This window comes from Myripristis murdjan, chromosome 22 (genome assembly GCF_902150065.1).
Source record: "Myripristis murdjan chromosome 22, fMyrMur1.1, whole genome shotgun sequence".
Classification (NCBI taxonomy): domain Eukaryota; kingdom Metazoa; phylum Chordata; class Actinopteri; order Holocentriformes; family Holocentridae; genus Myripristis; species Myripristis murdjan.
Window position 1 is genome coordinate 18787548 of NC_044001.1, and position 24231 is coordinate 18811778.

Below are 24231 nucleotides of genomic sequence, written 5' to 3' on the forward strand. Positions count from 1 at the left end.
GGGAGCAGTGGGTGGCCGGCCAACAGCAACTAGCAGCCGTTTAAATAGCCTGCTGTCCTTCATTAAAGTCCTGTGGCTATTTCAGTCAGCCGTGCCGGAGAGGTGTTGGGACTGATGGTGCAGTGGACAGTCTCTCTCTCTCTCTCTCGCTCGCTCTCTCTCTCTCCCTCACTGTGCATTGGGGACCAAATGTAATTGCAGAGAGAAACAACCGATTGTTATACATAAACACAGAGTAACATTTTTTTTTTTTTTTAATCATGATAACTCTTGCATAACTGTGGTCCAGGAGGATCTCTGTGGTTGTTAGCTGCTCCGCCTGTAATTTGAGCATCACTTGGTTTGGTTCCACATTAACACACTAAGTGAATACCACAAGCACAATAAGGCTCCTCGGTTGCAATGCTGAAACCAAAAGCCTGGAAATATTGGAGCACTCCAATCTAGCGCCTAATTACAGAGAATTAAATCTATCGGGGAGGCTTAACTGAATATGATCCACAGCTTGCTGCCACTGTGTAGCAGTGCTGTAACAGTATACAGCATCACAGCTGATTTATATTTTCAATTTTTAGAGGGACACATTCAGCAATGTGGCAGATGATTCATTTTATGTGCTATCACGTTGTGTGTAATGTATCAGTGTAAAAAAAAAAAAAAAAAGAAGATTGTGTCAGTAATTAAATTTATCTTCCCAGTTCCTCTTTTCTGGCTATTTCCACAAGCCGTACAGTATTTGGAGGCTGTGCTGGAGCTTGAGCATGTGAGGAAACTATCAGTGTTTGGAGATGCACTGTGTAAATGTGATGTGTACATTGTGGTTGTGCACTAGGCGCACCAGCTGGGAAGGTCTTGCTGCAAGGAAAGCAATAAAGCCTGCCAGTATAATACAGAAGTGAAAATTAATTCAAAGTTAATGTTCTCTGTTTTATTGTAGCGTGCGAGACTTGGCTTTAAGTGGAAGAGAAAACCGACAAGCTTGTGCATATTTTTAGTGTAATTCAAAGTCACCGCAGACAGCAATCTCTCTGTTTTATTGAGTTGATGAGTGCAATTATGTATAATTATATGAGTAGAAGATACAGTCATGCTGAAAATGGATTGAGCTCCTGGACATTTTGAAGATTTAGTTAGAAGTAAAGACATACTATTCAAATAAAGGGAATTATAGTGTGAAGAAATAAACATGTGAAATGATGTTTCTGACAAATATTTGTTCAGCATTCCATATCAAATGTTGCCCAGGCTTCATATTTAGGTTCTTGTCATGAGATTCAAACACTATTTTCCTTTCAGGAGTGCTCTAATGGAGCCTCTTTGCCTATAAAACAAATATCGAGTGTTTTCATGAGATTGTAGGCTGCAGGTTGGAGTCTGATTCAGAGCTTTGTGAGGAGTTTGTCATTCCCACTGTAATGCCATGAGCCCAGTGTCTGAGGTTGTTTAAATGAGTTGCATATCTGACAGTGGAGTTTCACTAACAGTGCACCCTGTGTATGACATATTCAAGTGGGAGGGTGATAATTCATGTTCTCCTTTGAAACCTCGCAAACTGGATTCCACTGCCGTGTGAACTGGCCTACATGTTCTCCAGGCTAGTCTCATGTTTTTTAATTAGTTAGGTGAGTCCATCACACAGCCTAAAGTCATGTGTTTTGTCCTCACTTGTTCTGCAGACCAAAAAAAGCACACAAATAACTGCACTTTTAACTTCTTTTCAAGTGCTGAAAACATGGTGTAAGTCAGAATTTCATACAATTTTGATGTACACATTGTCTCATTCTCTCTCTCTCTTTTTTTTTTTTTGCTCAGGGGTCCTGAGAATCAGGCACACATAAGAGAGAGGAGAAAAACTGCAAATGGCCACTGCAGCACTATGAAAATTTCATAGATTTGCACTACACCTCCCGATTTTGTCTCAGTGAGAGCAGCTGTAGACTTTGGTCCCTGTCAGGAGGGCATGGGAGTCCAACTGTGCCCCGGCACTCTATGGAAACACCAGAAGTTGAGAGGGTTCAGATGCAGACCAGCTCAGGCGAGCGCTTGATCTGCTCTATCTTTACTTACCTTCTAAAGCAATTCTCAGTGGGGAACTCACTCCTCTCCCACTGCTTCCTCTCATACTTATTCAGTTCTTTTTGCTGCAATGCTTTGCTTCTGTTTCCTTGATCTTGGCAATTCGTTGTTTCAGAAGGTTGTGCTGATCATCGACGGCGTCCCGGTTGCTCGTGCACTGCAGCATCTGTTCTTGTCTCAGTGTCTCCAGTTTTTTTTTTTCTTCTTCTTTTCCAGCAGCTCCTCTCCTTTCTTCTTCAAAAGACCTTCTTTCCCCTGCAATCTTCCTCTGCAGCGTGTATTCACTTAGATGCCCTAGCCTTGATTCATGCCATTCTCTTTCTCTACTTATAGTATAGAGAGGACATTACATCAAACTGCATGCTGCAATTTGGCAGTTTAATGTTGCAGAACTTATTGGAAATAGACATTCTGAATAGGACATGAAATAAGATCTTTTCCCAAATTGTTTCGAATCTGCTCTTCAGTTCATCCCTCATCTGATCCAACAAGCAACACTTATTTCAGTGGATTTACAACTTTTTTTTTTATTCTCGTTTGCTTGTTATTCCTCCATTTCCATCCTCTAAAATACACCTTGAGGGGCAATAGCAAGCAGTGCGAATTAATCTACTTACTTCTGACAGCTGCACTGACGATGTGTGAATTTACATTAATCTCACATTACCAAACAACATGTAACTGCCAGCTGTATTCTGTTCTCTTCCCCGCGATTACTAAAGCAGTAATTAAGAGGCCACAGAGGAACACACAGCCCAACTATTACACACACACAGACATATCTAATTAATGAGGACCATGCTTTCAAATGCACGATCCTCCAAAAATGGTGTTTTAGGATCTTTGCGCATCTTATATAACTTGCATTTCATGCCATTCTGGCTCTATTTACACCCAGCCAATATGTAAATGCCAGGAGTCCCATTACTCTTACTGCTTGGATTTCTACAGAAAAGACCGAGAGAAGTTGTGCCAGCAAGAAAAACTGTTTGGAGCCGCCCCATTGGAAATTAACGCTACATGAATTTGTGGACTCATAGATTAGTTTGTGCTTTAACACTCCTAATGAGTTTTATTCTGCCATACTGCGTCCAGAGCCTGAAAATGCACTGATGGTCCCGTGTGGGTACTGTCACAGTCCAAGATGCTGTTCACCAACACTTGCAGCTGCTCCAAGCTTGGTCTCTTGTCTGTATTGTGGATCGAGCTGGAGCTGATAGCCGTGTGTGTGGCTTCACTTATGAATAGAGTCTGAGCTGCTGAAGTAGCATGACAGTCAAAGGCCAAAAAGGACACAGTCAGACTGATGATGTTTATCTTGGCGGCCACATTTAAAGTCCAGCTCTCATTATCCTGCACCGTCATTAAGGTTAATTAAAAAGTTCAGCACAGCAAGCTTTAAGCCACCTCTAGAAAATTTGTGCAAAATACATGTCTTCCTCTCTCTTTCCTTCTTGTACATCCCCTCCTCCTCCTCCTCACTCGTTCTCTGCTCTCTTCCACAAGCCTCCTTTGGCCATCATTAGAACTTAATGAACTCAGTTTAATAATCCGGGGAATTAGTTGAGTTGAGTTGGGCGGTGGTGTTGCTGTATCCTACAGGCACAGTGGCGCTCCTCTTCGCGTTTGAAACGAGCGTAGCCTTGGTGTTTAATGTGTTGTGTTCTGATTGTATTCTCCATGTCCCATACTTTGCTATCGGAGGGGGCATAATGGGATGTTCGCACATCTTTCCCTAATTAGTTTCGGAGTGTGTTCATCAGACTTAGCAGATTTAGTTAACTTATGGGTATCTCACAATGGCCCAATTCCCTCAAGTGCGCTGATGTCTGGGTGATAAATCATCTGTCTGCCAGCTGTAATTAGGCTGACTTCTGAAGTGTCATGTTTTGCTCATAGTGTCTTAATATATGGGGGCCTGAGTTGGATGGAGCACTTGTCCGAGCTAGCCCTCATATGCCTTGCAATCTCCTTCAGGCTTAAATGGACCACCACTGATCGTGTTTGCATTCTCTGATGGATTTGTAAATTGATTTTATACTGATATATTTATCTTTGTGATAGCTGTGTTAACACGTCAGGGTAAACCTATTTCTCCTTTAAAGGCTGTGCAATGGAGCCTTGATGAAAATAACAGGTTTTGAAAGGGCGTCGTCCGCTGAGTTTAAGGCATGTTCACTCTGTCACTTTTTCTCAGCCAGCCATGATATTGGAAATTATTCTGCATTAGTGTACGAAGAGCCTGGCCGCCCTGGGTGTGACTTCACTACAGTTGCGTGTCACATTCAAATGGGAGTAAATTAGCTGTCACCAAGGATAGGCTTAGAAGCCGCTGCTATGCCTCAGAGACTATTTCTTTTCTTTGGGTTTCTGCTGGGTTTATCACTACCAGCCGATACAGTGGGCCACAAGTCATTATAGCTACATGAAATGAAGAGCCACAATATAATTTGAGTCAGATAGCTTTCTCTGTCTGAGGGGGTTCTCTGTTTTTTCTGAGGTAAAATGATGTGTTACAACACCAGCTCTGTATTGTCACATGAATTGCTACTACAGAAATGCTAAAAAACAACAAATCACAACAGTCAGATGTGTGGTGCCTCCATATCACCTGTAGTGTCGACAGGAAAGATGAAGAAAACAGGATGATTAGGTATGTGGTTTGAAACTCTGCTCCTCCAACAGCAGACAGTTGTGCTCTAATTATCTACAGGCCAACATGAACTGTGGAGCTGGACACACACATGCACGCATGCACACACACACCCACACACACGATTGGCACAGTCTTCAGACATCAGGGTGCCACAGCCCACAGACATAAATGACAGTGTCTAAAGCATTTTAATGGTCAAAATCACCATTATTTTTGTCTACAACCTCAACAGTTGACCTCAGGTCCACATTGTGGTTTTGCTCAATTAAGCACATTTTATCACTGAACCTTTTTTATTATTTTCAAATTTATTATTATTATTAAAGTTACAAGCCACAAATTACAGGGCAAAGAATCTGTTTGTGATGTTTCTCAAATCCCCTAATTAGACAGAAGTATCTGGCTTTAATGTTAACCACAGTGACATCTAATTAGAGTGGAAGGCCCTCTCACATACACAACAGAACAGGAATGTGAAAACATAAAAATCAGCAGCACACAGCTGAAATCACAGACACATTATAAAAACAGCAAGTGTCTGCAGAAATACCAGAGAGGACTATTATGAGTGTTTAGTGACCCCTAGTGGTCATATAGGGTAACACAGGCAAATATATAAACATATATAGATAGATAGATAGATAGATAGATATTTTTTACTGGGATATTTTTATCATAACAAAAAATAAAAACAATACTGAAAGAAGATGAACCTTGAAGGAACTATGATGGCACTGCCATATAGCGGCACTCTGGATATACTGTAATTACAGTATATTAAAAACACTTGTAATGGTGAAAATCCCACAGAATTCCCAATTGTCATACACAGTACGATACTGCTACCATGGATAACACAATAACAGAAGTAACATGGCAGCACGATGAAAAAAGTAACATCATAATGCAAAAACACACAAGCATAAATAAGTCAATGAGAGTACCTGCATATAAAACATTCAGATTTTTTTTATAAGACAGACTGTGTAGTGTTTTAGACAATAAATATTAAGTGAGGCACTGAAAACTTCTTGTACATTGATACAAATGATGTGATATAGAGCAATGACAGTTCTGTACACCTAAGGCTTATCTCAATGTACATCTTTCTTTCTGGTGTGCTAACCAGTGAGCTACTGTCAATCCCTTGTGTTAATAACATTACTACTAATAATAATAATGATTACAACTATAATAATACCAGAAAGAAATAAGAAACAAGAATATTTTTTACTCTGACATTAACTTTCACATACCTCATAACTGCCTCTCATACTAACAAAATTATTTTGAGCAAACTTCATTATTGTAGCCGCTGACTTCCACTGTGTTTTAACTTCCATCATATAATTTATATATGTATTTGTACATTGACTGATCAAGAACTGATCAAGTGCAGTTTGCTATCTCTTTCACTCTCAACAACGATAGCCAATGTAGTTCATTCATTATATTCACAACTAAGTAATGTTAACCCCGAGAAACTCTAGTCCACCTGCAAACTAAATAGGGTCAGTAATGTTTAAGTTGAAGACTGTTTTCATTGTTTTTTTGAGCTACAAGACACAGCAAGATGGCAATAATTACACTGTCACTGTTTTCAAAACTTTTTACTTAATTACTTTTGTAGTTATTTTGTAGTAGACCTTACTTTAATTACTTGCTGTGTCTCAGAGCTTTAAAATATCCTAATTGGCTGAATGCACTGTATGGTGCTTGATTATACAATATAATTCATGTTGCCTGCGTCTTATTATCCCGATCAAGTGTTTGCAGTGATCCTGACCAGTAAGTTTATACAAGCTGCCATATGGGGGCAGCAAATCCTTCCCTAGAGGCTAGGAGGAGTCCTCCTCAACGGTGTGGAGGGCATGTCTCTTCAGCAGTGTCTTTAGTATCTCCACCTCCCTCTCTGTCTCCTTCAGCTTCCTACGTAGTGTGTCATTGGTTTTCTGCAGCTTCTGGTTTTCCTGGGAATGACACGTCAGATTCAGGTTGTCTGTCTTGAGTGTAGTCACGTAGTGGAAAAATACATAAATATAGGGGAGAGGATAATAATCATTTGTGGCACTCACCAGTTCCAGAGCTTCATAGGTGGGTTTGCTCTCTTCCTCTGGTTCCTTGGGTTTCTGTACAATAGATGCTCTGTTTTCCCATTTGGCACAGTGTCTCTGTTTGCGTTGGGGCACCGGGCTGGGACACGGGGTGAGGGTGGTGGGGGTGACTGCTGGGGCCAGGAGAGAGGGCTGAGCACGGCTGGATTCAGGGGCTGAGGAGGGGAGATGGAGTCCTTCTGTTTGGGTGCCACTATGGACCCTGAGAGGCCTTCCTAGCCTAACATGGAAGGCGACTGGGGACTCAGGGCTCCAGTCTTTGTTTTCATCTGGTGGGTAAGAGAAAGGGCCATCCTCTGAACCTACAACAGATGAGGAAATGTGAGATTTAGGGAAACATTTCTAATAGGACAAATGGAAAATATAGACAATCGTGATGTACTTGGCCTTCCATTTTGAGTGGTGCTGTATGATACATTTAGGCAGCAAGGTTAAAAGATGAGCCTTGATACATGTTTACCTATGTCACTCTATATGTAGTCAAAGTGAAGGTTCATAAGTTCCAAATTTAGCACTATTCTTGCAACAGACAGGAAGCTATTACTGTAAGTGAAACAAGTCCTCCTGACAGCTGGAGTGTACACTGGGAAATCACCCAGGCAGTAAGACACTACACTCTCTAGTATTTTTTACATTAGCTACAACAAACTAATATTGAGTCATATGAATTATGATTTTTTGTGTTTATCTACACTGTAGAAGAGGGTGACTACATGAAATAGTATCCACATATGCCTTAAAATTTCTGTGCCACAAGGTGGCATTAGTCAAATGATGTAGTGACTACTGCTACATCATGTCGCTGTCACCACGGTTTTGGTGAGATTGTGTTGAAACCCATGGGAACATGGGTTATGGTGCATATGGGTCAGCATATGCATCAGTGAGTGAATGAGGTTGTATATAATCACTACATTTTACTGTGTGTATCGATGTGTGTGTGTTGGCACTGAGCCCCAACACCTCCACCCACCCTCTGAGGTGCCTGTGGTGACGGGTGTAGAGCTCGGTGTTGGACTGTCAGTGGCACTGGTCCCTTTGGTGTTCTTCTTGCACTCAAATGCCACCTGGTCCTTGCACAGCTTGTGGCAGTTCATCCCACAGTCTGGGCAGACCACAAGAATGCAAGCATGTCAAGACAGGAACTAGCATTTGTTTAATTTCAACAAGTCAGTTCCAGATTCACTAAATGATTCACTGAATGGTGTACGCACTGCAACTGCAACTCTCCAGCCTTTGCATGCTCACTGGCATGTAAACAATTTTCTTCTCATATCTATAGAGGGAAGGGGGAGGGGAAAACTGTGGTTCTGACTGCAGACTCCACTTTCTTTCATGTGCAGCAGGGTTCAGCTAGCAGTATGCAACACAGAAAACCACAGTACACCTTCCTAAGATAGTGTCGTTTTACCTGCTCCCCATGCTTAATACAAGACACTGTCACTACCCTCTCTGAATATGAACTGCTTGTTCGATCTGCAAGAATTTCACAAGACAGAGGGTAATGAGATAACTACCTTTGCATCTATAGCCTTGTTTGATGACACCCCACAACTGCAAAGGAGGAAAAGGAGAGAACAAGGGCACATTAAGACAAAGCAATCATTGTCTGAGGACTTGTAAACAGTGAACAACTAGTTTCTCTATCCTGCGTCCTTATCCTTGAGTTAGAGTGGTCACTTACAAATCCTGAGCAGTTGTCACAGAAGGTCGGCTTCATGTAAGTGGCCTCCTGGAAGTTGTGGACGAAGCCCAGACCCAGCTTGGAGCATATGACACTGGCTCGCATGAAATAGGCTGTGATCTCCTCTCTGTTGATGAGGCCCTCTCTGGACAAATGCAGCATAGATACACATTCATTGTCTATGAGTATCAACACTGCATATGGCAAATGACCACTTTCAGACAGGTTTTAGCACTAAACCAGATATTTTTACAGCTGATAATCCTGGTGGAAGACTTATCTTAGGCTATGCTGCTCAGTCCACAACTGCTTCCAATCCATGGCCCCATGTGTACAGTTATTACTTGCAGGTAAGTGATTTAAGTAATTGCTTGTCACTTTACATAATGCTTTTGTAGTGTGAAAGTCTAAGAACTCCAGTTTGGGTCATTTTCAAGTTGTCAGGGATTACCTGGGCTTCTATAGACTGAGAAACCTACTGGATAAATCTGAAAACAAGGCTTTTTTTCTTAAGTTGACAAAAGGTATACTAGGTTTCCACCCAAAAGCAATGACAAGCGACTTCAGATCTTCACTGTAGCAACACGTATCATGTATTTTAGTATGAGGATGTATGCACTGCTAGGTTCGCATGAGAGAGTATTCAGTGGCAGCGTTATGGTTAGTTCTGCATCTATTTTTGTTTCCTGTTGCTAGACACATCACTACAGATACTACTTGTGTTTCCTCTTCAGTGCAGTCACAATTGAACTCCAAGAGAATGTGTGACCCATCAAACAAACCACAAAACGCAGGGCCCACTCCACTCACTTCTCTTTGTCCATGACACAGAAGGAGAAGGGAAAACTTGCAGCAATTTTCTCAAAATCATCGTGAGAAATGAAGCCGTTCTCATCATGATCGTAGTTCTTAAACACAGACTGTCAAGACACAAGAGGAAAACACTGTTGTTGTCACATTGTCGGTGAACAATAACTGAAAGAGCAGTCTCTCAAAATGGCAGCGTCCAGAAGAATAGAATAGTTAAATTAAATGATTGTGGTTATGTAACAACATTACTGAGTAACTGTGCGGAGGCTACACTTAAAAAATGAAACACTCACATCCACCATTCTCTGCACATGTTTGCTGATGGTTCTGGGGTCGGGTTTCGGAGCCACTCCTGAAGCCCAGTCCACAACCACTGGAGGTCTAGAGGGGGTGGCTGGCTGATAGAAAATCAGTCAATCATTACAACAGCCTTGAGCAGCTCAACAAACAAGTATGGTATTAAATAACTGATTCACAGCTATTATATTACTCTAAATCTCTTCAATAGCTAACATGCTGACTGGAGTACCAAAAAATATTCAAACAGGAGGAGAGTGATTCCTAGAAGTGTGGCATGGCTGAATTTTGTGCCAAACTGGTGTTAAACAGGTGTTACACTCTGTGGATAGTCATCTCTGTCACTCACAGGTGCTTTACAGTTCTTGGGTTCCCTGGCATAAGACAGCTCGTAGATCTCATCCTCTGTGTAATAAAGGTCCAAGGACAACTGTGGGGAAGGAAGATGGTACTGTTAATTTATAGGGCATGGGCTCAAAGAGGATCCTTGAAATATGTTTTGATGAGCTAGGTTACAAGGTAAGCGGTTATCCTGTGAAGGAAATTCTGTTGTGCAAGTGTGATAAAAGCGGGACATGCAAATAACACAGTAATACAGTAATCTGCAATTTCTCTCATTCACGCTCAGTTGTCACCCACATACTCATACGTGCAGATCCTCATCACACCCACACAAGTGTACACACACACACACACAATCTACATACTGAAATACACGAACCCACATTTTGGTTTGATTCAGTACAATCAAATGCAATTTTAAGGGACAGTTAACCCCCAAAAAGATATTTTATCACTTAACTCTGACGCAATCTATCCATCATGAAGAATACAGGCAAACTGTATCTGACCACACCAAACTAGTGTGAATTAGATGTAGATATATGTAGTTTGTTGGTGCTTTTTGGTGGGAAGTAGTTCCCAAGAAAACTCGGAAACCCTGAGGGGTATCCATGTTGTTGTTTTTGTAAGGAGCTATTGCTGCTGAGCTTTTTACATCTAAACATTTGACGGTTTGAGCTCCACAACAGAGTATTCATCAATCTGAAAGTGGGAAAATATGATTTCTTGTATTTTGGGTAAACTGTTCCTTTAAATAGGGGTCAAAAAAGACTTGCAGTACATCTCATCCATCATAAAGCTTTGTGAAACAGCTATACATGAAGGTGCACTGGGTTTACCGTCAACAGATGGACCAGGTCCTTGTTAGCGTCCAGCCTGGGTGGGATCTGCTGTAGCTGGATCAGCTCGTTAATGTGGCTGTAGAGCGCCTGGAGCTTCTGGACATTCACCTTGTTGTCCTCCACGTAGTCCGACATGGCTTCATTGACTGAAATCAGGTCCTTGAGGTGCACTCCCAGGATGGGGATCTTAAACCCTGTGCACCTGCTGTAAGCCTGTCTGTAGTTGTCATAGTTCCTACAGGAGGACAGCAGGTCTGTCATCTCATTCAGTACCTGTGGAGTGAACACACAGCCTTCACTCCTCTGGCAGGTTTTCAAAGCTAATTGTTATTGTTAACCAGCGGTTTACAATAACAGTTAGTGGGGCCTGGGACCCCCTCGGGTCCCTGAGGGGCTTTCGAGGAGTCCCCAGCAAAATGAGGAGTATTCTGACTTCATGATAATTTAATTCAGTAGAAACTGTAATAATACAAAAACAAGTGATTATTTCAATATTATGTTTTAATCTCAACACTTTGAACTGAAATGTCAAGTGTGTACAATTTAATACTGATCATAAACCAAAACATCTTTTCATATTGGGGTACATAGGGCAAAATCACCTCTAATGACCCTGTTAAATGAATCAAGTCTTGTATTTATTCATTATTATGCATGAAATTATTGTTATCATTATTATCATTACTAGTATTATCATTATGCATGAAAACGTCTTTACTCCTGTCTATGGTTCAATCGATATGAGGTGTTTTTTGTTTTGTTTTGTTTTGTTTTTTTTTTGTTACACTGATACTCATTCAGTTTTTTTTTTTTTTTTTTTTTTTTATATATCTGCAGCTACTATAAGATGATATTTTGTGCAGATATTCATTATCTTTAAATTGGGAAATTTCTGTGCAATGGAATAAACAACACAAATTTTACTGGAGTAAATCTCTTTTTAATGAAATATTTGAATGAACCAAATATAGCAAATTTTAAATAAGAGAGGACTGTTGAACAATACAATTATTTGAAAAAAAAAAAAAAGACACCACATACCAATATCCATGAAATATTATTATTATTATTATTACTATTAATGATGATAACAACAACAATGATAATAATAATAATAATAATAATAATAATAATAATAATGATAATAATGATAATAATAATGAACTGCATTAGTAAAGCCAGAAACCAGTCTATCCCTACTACTGGCACAGCATAATCATAATCATAATCTCGATAACAAGGACTGTGTTACCAGGTGTCCTTTACCTTGGTGACCTCGCTGGGTACATGTGAGCTGGTGTCCTTTAGTCTGGAGATAGAGCTGTGACAAAGGCCTCCCACCACTGCCATCAATGTGTTGTAGTTGTGCATAAGATGGAGGCTCTGGTGGACACACAAAGCACATGCATCCATCCATTCATCCACCCATCCATCACACACACACACACACACACACACACACACGCACACAGATAAACACACACAATTAAACTCATTCCAGGTAGCCTTAGTTACATAATCCACAAAACTGCAGTTGCATAAGCCACTCATATTGTTTGCCATTTCTTACTGTGCTCTGATATCTCACGCTTTCAGCCCTCTAATTCATGGTGCAGCTAGAGCTTTATGGTGTAAAATTCATTTCCAGAGCAGTGGGCTTTGAGGTTGATAGTTGTGAACAGCAGAAGACTGGTGCATTAGTGAAATAGTGCAAGAGGTCCTCCAGAGTTCATGCCTGCCTGACAGTTCGCTGAACCCAACACATCACTTCTCAATAGGCTGCATGCAGCTTCACATGGAGTGCTTTTAATAAGCAAGGTCTGATCAGCTACTACGCTCACTAGTCATTTCTCTCTTTTTCTACTTCCCAACTCCTCAATGTCTAAGTGTCTTCCACTTGATGACTCCATTAGCTTGCACTCAGTTAATATTTCTGTATTGGTAAAATCTGTGATGTGCTAAAAGCCTGTCACAGAGCTCTTGAGAGTCATTACCAGCTCTCTGTGAATATGCATTATGCAACTGCCAATTGTGCAGCATCTATAGTGGAGTTCATCTTGCAGTGCAGAGTGTGACAATAGGCCTTCATTAGGTGGATAAAGCGTGGGAACGGTGGAAAACACAAGCCAGCAATGAGGAAATGTGTTGAAAATTGTTCTGTAAGAATTGTTCCTCATACTGATGAAACAGGAATAGAAACTAAATCAGTGGTAGTGAGATGCGGATTAAACCACTACCTGCGCCACGTGGATAAACTTAGTAAAGACCTCAGCTCTCAGCTGAGCCGTCGGTCTGCTCAGCACCATCAGCTGCACCCACTGGGAGATGCCGTTACACAAGGCAATGGAACGCTCCATCATGGGGATGTCCTTCATGCAGCAACTGCGGATGTAGCTCTGATAGTCTACAAACTGCCAACAAGAACAGAAGAGCACAAAGAGCTGCACGGAAACTGCTGTAAAGCTTTTTCCTTTGGGAGGAAATACCATATGGTTTTCATTTCACAAAGTATTATATCAAAAAGGGAAATCATGAACGCACAAAAGGCAACCTGTATACCCTTACATGGTGTATTGTGTTCACCCTGGTAAGTATACTCACTGATATCCTACAGAAGGACTTGAACTCCAAATAGGTGAGATGCTCAGCCAACTCAATGGGCTCCAGGTGATCAAACAGAAGAGAGACTTTCCTCTTTTTACTGTAATTAGCCTTGATCTTCTGGCTTGCCTTCCACGACCAGTCCCGCTCATTTCTAGAATACACCAAAATAACAATCACATCAACTATAAACAATTTAGAAGCTGATGGTATAGCTAAATAAATGGGAAATGTACAACTTTTTAATTTTATAGTCTGGGTCATAATTGATCTCACTCTTTTCTGTGAGTGAACCAACAACTGAGAGTCATGTGGCCCTAATGTGTCAGTTACCAGCTGGTCAGAGAAAAACACTTACATCCATCTGGTCTCTAGGAGAGAAATGAGGCACTCCTGCCCCTGGTCTCTGATCAGCTCTCGAAACTGGTCCAGGCTGTCCGTCAGGCTGTGGTGCAACCGGAACATCACCCAGAACTCCTGGATCCAGTACCTGGAGGTAAAACATGATATCATGTGACTACAAAACACAGAATGTCATGGAAGTTAAGAATTGAAAATTTGGCTGAGCAATTCATCAAAAATATTATTAAAAATGTAATATAGCCAAGCGCAATATCCAAATTGTAAGAGCTGCATTTTTTGAAAAGTGTGACAAAACACAAGTCTAAATGAAGTATTGTGGTGTTACAGAGATGCCCTGGCCAACAAGTCACATTTTCCTCAAATCATATTTGTTTGGTACAGACCCCAGCAAAAATTGCATCATCATTTTAATCATGTTTTCGGTGAGAATAAAAATGATGATGCTACAATGAACATTCCCACTAAAATCTTGAATCATATCACAATTGCAATATCTGTCAAAACATTGCAATACTTTTTTTTTTTTTTTTTTGCCATATTGTTCATTCCTAATCGGCAAACATGTCAGTGTGTTAGAATTAAGCCCACTGTGATTGGAGGAAACTGACCTGATGAAGTAGCATATCCTCTGGCACTCTGCAGGCTGCTCATTATCCACTGCTGTTTTAAATGTAAGGACTGAAGTTAAGGAATAGATGATGGTAACTGGTGACAGTGATAGCCCTGAGTAAACTGTACTCTCAGCTGAGATTTACAACATTTTTCATTAGAAAGTTATACAGATGAGAAATCACAGGTTTAGGTATAGACTGTTTACATATCAGTGCATCCACTGATCTGCGACATTGTTCACAACAGGCATTAAATGTTTTGAGTAAACAATGAGCATATTGTTGATCAGAATGCAGATCATCAGGTGCAAACTCATTAATGAAAACTAAAGAAACTCAACTAAAAGGCAAACAGAAGTGACATTTGGTAATGTGGGAGGAGGTGACCACAAAAGGGAAAACTGTGATGATCATCACTGAATGAATCATTCAGGCATACAGAAGTAAATGAATAATCAAGTGTGCAGAGAAAAGAAACCCATGTCTCATATAATGTAAAGCAAGTCTTAAACAACGACCACTTTCACAAAAATACAAAAATACATACATTCCTGTACTCATACTATACTATACTATATTTTTAAGTCAATGTTGTGTGTTTATGAGACTCTCACTCATCACCTATGTTGGTCTGCCCTAGGATGACCACAATTCACTAACACTGTGGATTTATGTACAGTAAAAACAAAAAACATCTTTTTACATGAATAAGCTTTCAAAAATAGATCGACATTATGGCTCTCAACTAGCAGGAATCAGCTTCAAGTGATGCACATAAAAAGGCTAATTGCGTCATGGGAGCAGAAGAACTGCCCACGCAATCCCAAAGCCAGACCACGGCGAAGGCTGTTAATGGCTCCTGTGTCTGTTCCTTGATCCTGACCCACACGTTGAATTCATTTGATGCGTCCTTTTGGGTCTTCGGCTCACAACAAGAGGGTTAAAAATAGCAGAGAGGTGCATTCGGTGCTCTGCGGTCTGACGTGGGTTCTTGTGAGCAGCGCCCTCTTTAAGCAATGGAGGCTGTGTGTTTTTATATAGCTGAAGAGGAATTGTACAGGAAAGAGCCAGAGGTAATTAACACCTGAAACCCCAAGGCTCCTCACTAGGCCAGTAAGCTCTTCTGAGAGGCTTCATGACGCCACTGCTGTTTCTTCAATGAAAGCCTAGATTACAGGCTATATTGAAAACATAAGGCACTACAAAAAAAAGAAAAAGATGTGAAGTGGGGGAAAATGAGTGGGTTGGAATCAAGCATTTTGAATGGGATCAAATACAAGATGGTAATAGAAAAGACTTAAGATTGTAGAGTCTAGATGAATATTGTATAGAATATATACAACCTGACACAAGATACACCAGTGGGTGAACTTTGAATACAGCACAGAAGAAAGCAAATTTATGCTGCAGAGCTAAAAATGACTAAATAACAGAGATCTAAAAGCTCTACAGCAAATGACAGCTGGGGTAAACACGAACCGTCACTGCCTATCAAGTTTTACAGTGACAGCTATGGCACAGTGCATTGTAAGCCAAGTATTCGTTTCGCTGCCCGTTGCTGTTGACAACCAACCGAAAGGCAGCAGAGTGAGGAAAGATCTGATCCCATGCTATATTTGGCACTCAAAATTGGCCAAGCCCTTGTGACACATTCATGTTTGAATCGTTGGGCTGATGGCAGTCTATTTCTGCTTAAGGATATAGAGCGGTGAGTTTATCCAGGAGATCACTGGAGGATATGAGGAGACGGTGCATGGTCAGGGTGATGTTCAACAGGTGGCTGCTCCCACATACACTGCCATTGGAGTCTGAAACAACAAAGCACAAACTTCAGAGTAACTCAGCCAGTACACAGCGGAGTGGTGTATGTGTGATATCATCTGTCTTGAATGACGCAGGTATCCTTTGAAACAGCGAGTAACAAGATACATCATTCCTCCAACTTTCATCAAAACTGAACCAGTGGTGTCTAAGATAGCACTTTTGAGTCAAAGATTTTTATCTTTAATTATAGCACTCTCATTAGGCCAACCAGTGTGGCTGACATGGTAGGTGGATTTGTTGTTTTGTGATAATCCCACATACAGTGTATGAGTTAGGGCAGTTCAAATATAACCTTTAATAATATCACCACCATAGAGTTAATCACTGTAATGTTTTAAAATGTCCCATAGTATGGCGCTAGTCCTTCTTTGATTTTATGCAGGCTATTTCCTGCTGCAAAAGGATGTTGGGGTGTGACACAATGTGGGGAAGGTTGATCAAAAGTGTAAACCAATATGATATTGCATACAGAGTGAATCAAACAAACAAACAAAATTTGGTAATATTTTTTTATTTATGCTTACTGGTGCAGCATGAGGTCATCACTGAAGACACATTGTTTATGCATTGTTTACCAGGAAATTAAAGTTCATTTCATGTGGTTTAAATATTAGAAAACAGCACCAGGACAGATCATGCCCAGAGGTTTTGACGGTGCAGTGGTTAGCACTGTTGCCTCACAGCAAGAAGGTCCTGGGTTTGATTCCTGGCAGACCGGCCAGGGTCCTTTCTGTGTGGAGTTTGCATGCCCTCCCCATGTCTGCATGAGTTTCCTGGAAGCTCCAGTTTCCTCCCCCAGTCCAAAGACAGGTGAATTGGACATACTAACTTGCCCTCAGGTGTGAATGTGCTTGTTTGTCTCTGCCCTGTGACAGAGTGGCGATCTGTCCAGGGTGTTCCCCTGCCTTTCGCCCACTGAGCACTGGGATAGACTCCTGCAACCCTTACAGATAATTAGTTTGGAAAATGAATGTTCTGAGACACTACCTTTGAGTTTAAAATGTTGACCTTTTAATATGCTTCATTAAACATGATAATTAATGCTACATTACACAATAATACATGCATTTTTTTTTTTTTTTTACAGTAAAATGACCCCTGGCAATGTGAGAGTCGTAAATGTGAGTCTTCTTTCCACCATGCAATTTATAGCCAGCCTGTTGTAACTGCCTGGTTTGAGCTTTCTAAATTTCTGTAGTAGCCTGAGAAAAGTTCCTCCTCTGCCTCACCATAATTTTATTTCAATCAACCTTACAGGGTCTATCAAACTTAAAAATTTTGATTAAACACATTAGACTAGATGTAATTATAGATTTCATCGAATGGGGGAATAGTGACTAGCAAGCATATAAAAAAAGACACTGGCCTCTAAGAAAGATGTAACTGTTTTTACATACAGTTTTTACCTTTTGTAAGCCTGGGCAGTATTATCGGTGCAACTTAACGATGATCTATCCATCAGTGCACAGCAGAGGATAAATGTATCTCAAGTCAGCATCAAATAAGGTTCATCCTATTGAAACATTTAGTGAAATTATTAATGGACCATATTTCTCAAGTTATGTCTGGGGTTGGGTGACTGTGGTTTGCTATTCACTCATATCTCACTTCCTTTCTTTGTGACCCAACCACCTTTCCTATCTTGGCTGTCAGTTATCTGTCTCTACACTGCCTCTGACATCATGGGATTGCACGCTGGCCGTCTTTCTGTCCGACTACTCTGTATCAGAAGAGTATGTAGAAAGCAACATGATGAGATTATATGCCTAAGAAAACAATACAAAATGTCACAGTGTCAGATCTGGCATATAATTGTAGAAAATGCATTTCTGTGCCCACTCAAGCAAAGCAGCAAACCACTTATCTTCTGAGAAGCATAAAACCACTGTGCTTGAGAGACACAACTAAGAGAAACAGCACTGAATTCCAGCTTTGAAAAAATATTATTTATATGCCTTAGGATGTTTCTGTCTGTGCTAGGACACATTTACATCTGTCACCCACGGCCAGTGACAAGCTCTATTGTGAAAGAAATGAAAAGATGACTATGGAGACTTTAACGTTAACAAATCTGAAAAAAAAAAAAAAACACCATTTTGGGCTGGGCCAAATCCACAGGAGCAACATTTCTCAATTCTTAAACTGTGCAGTATTTCCCTTTAAGATTTGGCAGTATTTTGACACCATCAAGGACATTAGTTTCCATGGACACACTTTTAAACCATATCACCTTGGAAATACTTCAGACGCCATGGCAACGTGTTTTCTAATCTTTGTTATCAATATGCAGTGGGCCACTCCAGCAGTTGACTAATCCTGCCCTCATATCCTGCATGGGGTGTGTTTCTGTTTGTAACACACTGCAGACACAGCCGCCTAAACCCAGTCAACATCAATGACCTCACCAAGTCCTCGTTGCAAAAAGTCCTCTTACTTACATGGGAGATAAAGAAATAGCTGTGCTCTCAGGTGATAAAATAACCACTGTACTGATAATGACACAGATGGTGTAAAAAAAAAAAAAAAAAAAAAAAAAAAAAGCAGTGTTTGATTTGAAAATACACACAGCTGCACAGAATATTGCCCAGCTCTTTAGCTCTGAGCATTTATGGCACACTCAGTTATCAGCTTAATTAGCCTTAAAATGAGTATTTCTTTTAATTATTTGTTTAATTATTAAGATCCCCATAAGCTAAGGTCATTGTGCCAGCTAGTCTTCCTGGGGTCTGACACAATGTATACAACCTGACACATCCTTAAAACACATTAATCACTTTTATGTCCTACTCTACAACATTACACATTTGTATCATACAAGGTAACCTTGTACATTTCGTATCTTTATGTTTTGTTGAGAATGTAACCAATGTAGGCTTCTGATGAAAATGTACACAAAAATTATCAAAATGACATTTAATACCATAATAATCCACTCCTCTATTTCAGTTAGCTAAATGATGTGTCTTTAAATCTCAAATCCATCATCTTGTTCTGGTGCAAGATACAATAACAATTTGCATAAAGTTGTGAATCAACACAGCCAAGACCTTCGGTAAATCTTTAACAGGAAGCCTTGATTCTCCATCAAGTAAACAATTGCTCCATCTTTTTTTCACAACCTTCCAACCACTAACCCTCCCTCTGCCAGGTTAATCACAGAGGAAATCCCCTCTGGACTGTCTGTTACTCACTGGAAAATTAGGAAATGTGTCGGCTTGCTGCACTGAATGAACAGGAGGGACTGCTGTAGGATGACAAACACTGCTGGGGGCATGCAGCGCCTGGCCTACTTTTAGGGTTATCTCAGACATTCATCGGCCATTCCAAACCTGTGTGTGTCGCTTTTCCTTGTTTTGACAGCTATCAGAATGGATGATCCCTTTGTTTTAGAAGAATCCAAGTCAGACTCAGGTCGATATTTATCACTTTATCTCTCAACATTTTGAACAGAGCTATCTGAAAGAATGAAAAGCAAAACTGAAAGAATGCCAGTATTTTTTTGTGTTGCCAAACATTTCAATACCGTTTGATCCTTCAATATTAAATCAAATAAATTAATACAGCAATGACAGGTATCTCTTCTGATGTCTGCCCATATCCTAGACATTGAACTTGCTTTTTGAATGTGAAGTACAGCAGTGCAGTCTAGGGAGAGAGTGATGATGTCAACAGCTATTGATCCCAGCCTCATAGCGCTCTGCATTTCAAAGACCGGCCAGCATCTAAGGATCACTGTTTGGGGAGCTGACCTTTAGGCTTGGCCAGGCTTAAAGCTGCCATCAGGTAATCCTTCAAATAGCTCTTACGTGCACTCTCATATTTGAAAAGGTGGCAGGACCCGTGGACCTCAGGGGTTCGCCTGTGATGTGGGCCAGGAGTAGCAGGGCTGTACTCCACTTTATCAAGAGAAACCGTGCAAGCAAAACTCCAGTTGACACACACTGTACCGCTGACCGTGAGATAGTATCTTGAGCATGTGCTCAGCGTATCACATTGTATTTTGCATAATCACAGTCAAAGTACTTTTAAACTGAGCCACAGCTTGTTAAAAAATACTGTAGGATATAACATTGTTTCTCTTATTTTCACACATTAATTTACTGTGATAAACCATGAACTTGAAATCAACTACTGCTGCCCTATTCTATCTCTCGACAGATAAATGTAGTTATGGCATGTCATTCAATGTTCATACCATTGTACCACCTCTCCATTGCTCTTGCTTCATTTCTGTATCCAGGCAACAGCGATTTGAAAGCTTGTCTCTTTAGAGACACAATCACCATAACTCTGAGAGCACTCCAGACAACTCAGTGAAGCCCACAGTCTTCACTTGATTCATCAATTAAAGCCTACTCAATTGTCCTTTTCATAAAAACTTCAATTGCACTGACATATTCTATGTCGCACAAAAAATACATATTATTGAAAAAATACTGCCTAAATCCCCAAAATTGTAGAAACAAACAACAGTCCTAGATCATCAAAAAACATTTTGTCAACATTTAAATCCAATATTGCAAAAAATTAAATTCAGATAGTTGACATAAAAGACTGATTTCAACTCAAAAACCAATTAAAACGGAAATATTTTCAGCTTTGTTGAGGAGGAAAGCCATTTTACTTCAAATGCTTAGCAGCACCTCCATTTGATCATGAAGGCCTGTCTGTACTTATTAAAATTTATTCTGAAGAAAATGAGGTGCCAAATTAGGGACTGCTGGGGAAAAACACAACACAGTGGTGTGATTTCACATGAAATGAGGTTCAGCTTTGCCAGTCCTCCAATTTATAATTGCCTGCATGGTTTCTCCAAAACAGAGACAAGTAATTACCGCATGCAACAAAGGTCACACTCACCCCATTATTTTAATGCAACAAACTTTTTAGGAAACACATTCAGTCTTCACTGAAAAGACGTCAGTGCACTGTAACTCAGCAGCAGCACCAGTGTGGACCACAAATAAATGACTTGAAACTTGTCAAAATATTTAAGACGACTGCCAACTTGAGAGCAGCGAGGCAGGCCAGCATGGACTTACCGAAGGTCTGCAGGCAGGCCTGGATGAGCTCCTCCCAGCTGCCCCCCTTGGTTAAGTGTCCCAGGGGCGTCATGGCCTTGCCCTGGGTCGTCTGGGCCGGGCCAGGCCTGTGGAACCTCTGAGGACGGCCAGGAGGAGAGACTCTAGACCTGGAGCCGCATCCCGGAGTCACTCGCCTTGAGAAACACCACAGAGGAGGAGTGAGGAGCTGGGACAGGGCAGGAGTGCTTGTTGTGTTGTGTGTGTGTGTGTGTGTGTGTGTGTGTGTGTGTGTGTGTGTGTTGTGTATGTGCAGGGCGAAGATGTTCACACAAACCTATTCATCTGAGGCAACAGGCTACACTACAAATAGGAAAGAACTTGACAAATTTTTTTTTCATAAAAATTAAAGCTATTGTTCCAACTTCAAAAAAACACCTGGATTTTTTTCTTTTTCTTTTCTTTTCTTTTTTTTTTTTTTGTCTGCAGCCTACAGCTTTGCTATTCATTGTTCTCATTTCCTTCCCTTAAGCTGGGGAAATAACTGATTGCGGACATCCAGTTTAAACTGTCGGGTGACCAGTAAACAAGGAGGATACAATTTAAAGAAAAAAAAAAAAATTTAAATGTCTGCAGTTCCGAGTCCAGCATGTCAGTCAAGCACAGTTAACTGAGGGTGAGGAAAATATTAACCTTAAGTTTTTAGGGTGGGTTTTTGAGTTCACCTATTAACTGAACATGTTTTAGCCCTTGTTGGTGTACACTTGTTAATGATAAAAAAAAAATGTCCATTTATGTGTTGCTACAGGTGACAGACGGTTATTTAAAAAAAAAAAAAAAATTAAATACGTTTAATTAAGTTCACGTTACAGTGGGTTAAGTGCACGCGCTGTCGCCAAATCCTCCTTGAAAAAAAAAAACGTGCCGATAAATTCATTAAAAGTTTTCGGAACTTACGGCTCCTCCTTGTCCTTTTCTTTTCCTGTTACATTTTCATTTCGGTTGTTTTCTTTTGCCTGACATCCCATGGCGAGATACTGGGCGACGAGCGGCTGAACCAGGCTGTCCATTTGTGTCCTCCTCGCGGCTGGGAGCATTTCATTTCATTTCATAGCTCCGCTCGGCTCACTGCGCGTCCGCGATCTCAGCATTGTGCTGAGTCGTCAATGAAGATGACACACAAATTAACATTCATCCAGCCTATCTGCGAGTGGGCGGCCGAGCTGCGCCTGTCACTCACAAGAAAGTAATCCGTTACTCCTTACTCACTTCAGAAGTAGCCCCTGTGCTCTCAGTTTTGGTGTTAATCCGCGGGTGGGCGCAGTAATCCGTTGCGTTACTCGGGGATGCTTTTATGTGGCCAAAATGACAGTTATGCGTCCTTCAAAAATCGCGATAACTCCACTTGTCTCCCTTGAGAGAGACTGCAGAAACCAAAGTGGGCTTGACACGCTTGGGCATGATAAAGTTAAAATAGTGAGAATACTTCCACCGGATGTGCCCACGCCTTTTATAAATTGAAATTTCACAACTAAGAAGAATGATGAAGAAAACAAAATGAGGAGATGGTGCAGTGTAAAGTGTAGTTCACATGGGGCAGAGAGGGCTGGGTCATTTAATCTTTAACTATCTATGTATCTATCTATCTACTCATTTGTGCACTTATTTTTTTTTTATGTACATATTGAGTGATTGGTAACTGCAATGCATTCTCTGAAATCAAAACAGCCCACTTCCTTCTTACTTGTGACTCATTGAAGTATAAACTGCAGCTGCAACTCTCTCCATTATAATGCCCCTATAACAGACACTTGCCCTGTTTGTCAAATCATATCCATATTGTCTGAGTCATCCCTTATTAATGGGGCAGGTCAATCAGTAGCATATCAAATGAGGGTCCTTGGATTATTAAAATGTATGCATTCTGAGGTCCTTGACATCAATAAGTTTTGGAAGCCCTGTGAGAGGTAATTCCCTCTGTGGTTTCCCTATACTAGAGCAACTTTTTTTTTTTTCCTGAGAAATCTATCAGACAGGAAAGGGTGGGCTTTCCTCTAAAGCTGGCAGTGGCTGGACGGTCCATTATGGCCTATATGCAGCACAAAGCCATTGTACCATAGGGGGATCCAAAGAGGATGTTTCTGCAAGCCTTAAGAAGTCTGCTGAGTCTAATCAACACTCATCCGGGTGGAGAACAGAGCTCTGTGATAAGGGCGTCTCCACAGTGTAGACGGCATGCCAATATGAATAACAATGAGTTGTTTCACATTTGTTCGCTCGAGAACATAATCCATTGCTTGGCTTCCGAGGACCATAAGCAAGATGGCAATAAATGATCTTAATACAGAGCTTTTTTATGGATTAGTCATGCAGACCAATGAATATTACCATGCCAAATAACAAAACCTGACCTGCATATATGCCACAATGGATGATGTGACAACCCTTGCAAACAACATAGTCTGGCTATAATAGGGTGTATCGCAGCTTTTCTTCAGCCATAAAGAATCTCATTTGGCCAAAAAGGAACGCTGTTGATCAAGTTTAGCTCTTCGTGATGCTGAATGTTTGCCTCTTTCCATCTCCTGACTTTGACTGAGTAGGCTCAAGAGGAGCAATACACACCACAGCCTTAATGCTGACAAAGGCACTGACTAATGTCTACAATCTGTGCTCAAATCTGGACATCTCTGTGCATTCTGCATCCTACTGCGTGTGCTCCATTTGATTAAGTGCCACCCTGGGCGTTTTAGTTTGTTCGTTTCATTGCAGAGGTGGGGTAGGCTCATGAGAACTTCTCATCTGCTGGCAGCTGGCTATCACCAGTGAGATACTGTTGTGTTGTCTACCCTCCTCAGTGCGGCAGCTGCTATCTCAACAATGACATTGAGCCCACACAGGCTGTCTGAAGGTCTGCAGTGCCTTCAGCCTGCCCCCATGTGGCTAGAAACTGTTTTACCTCTGCTTTCACTTTTGCTTTCACAAATTTA

The 24231-nt window shown here is 40.9% G+C and overlaps 1 protein-coding gene across 1 annotated transcript; it reads right to left on the reverse strand.

Moving 5' to 3' along the window:
- Positions 1-5087: 5087 nt before the first annotated feature.
- Positions 5088-22463, reverse strand: LOC115354726 (RAS guanyl-releasing protein 1). The gene is made up of 17 exons (XM_030045214.1): positions 22199-22463; positions 21263-21438; positions 16099-16204; positions 14394-14456; positions 13781-13912; positions 13423-13576; positions 13059-13232; positions 12088-12204; positions 10819-11094; positions 9987-10067; positions 9634-9738; positions 9341-9450; positions 8531-8675; positions 8364-8400; positions 7820-7951; positions 6808-7148; positions 5088-6702 (listed from the first exon to the last, which is right to left on the reverse strand). The coding sequence occupies exons 1-17, from the start codon at positions 22336-22338 to the stop codon at positions 6571-6573; spliced, it is 2421 nt and encodes an 806-aa protein (XP_029901074.1). The 5' UTR covers positions 22339-22463; the 3' UTR covers positions 5088-6570.
- Between the last annotated feature and the right edge of the window lie 1768 nt (positions 22464-24231).

Coding starts and splice junctions, on each gene's coding strand:
- LOC115354726 (XM_030045214.1), bottom strand. CDS start 22,338: ATGCTCCCAGCCGCGAGGAGGACACAAATGGACAGCCTGGTTCAGCCG. Junction 14,457..16,098: donor CTGGATAAACTCACCGCTCT/ATATCCTTAAGC, acceptor TTCAGTCCTTAC/ATTTAAAACAGCAGTGGATA. Junction 9,739..9,986: donor CCAAGAACTGTAAAGCACCT/GTGAGTGACAGA, acceptor ATTTTCTATCAG/CCAGCCACCCCCTCTAGACC.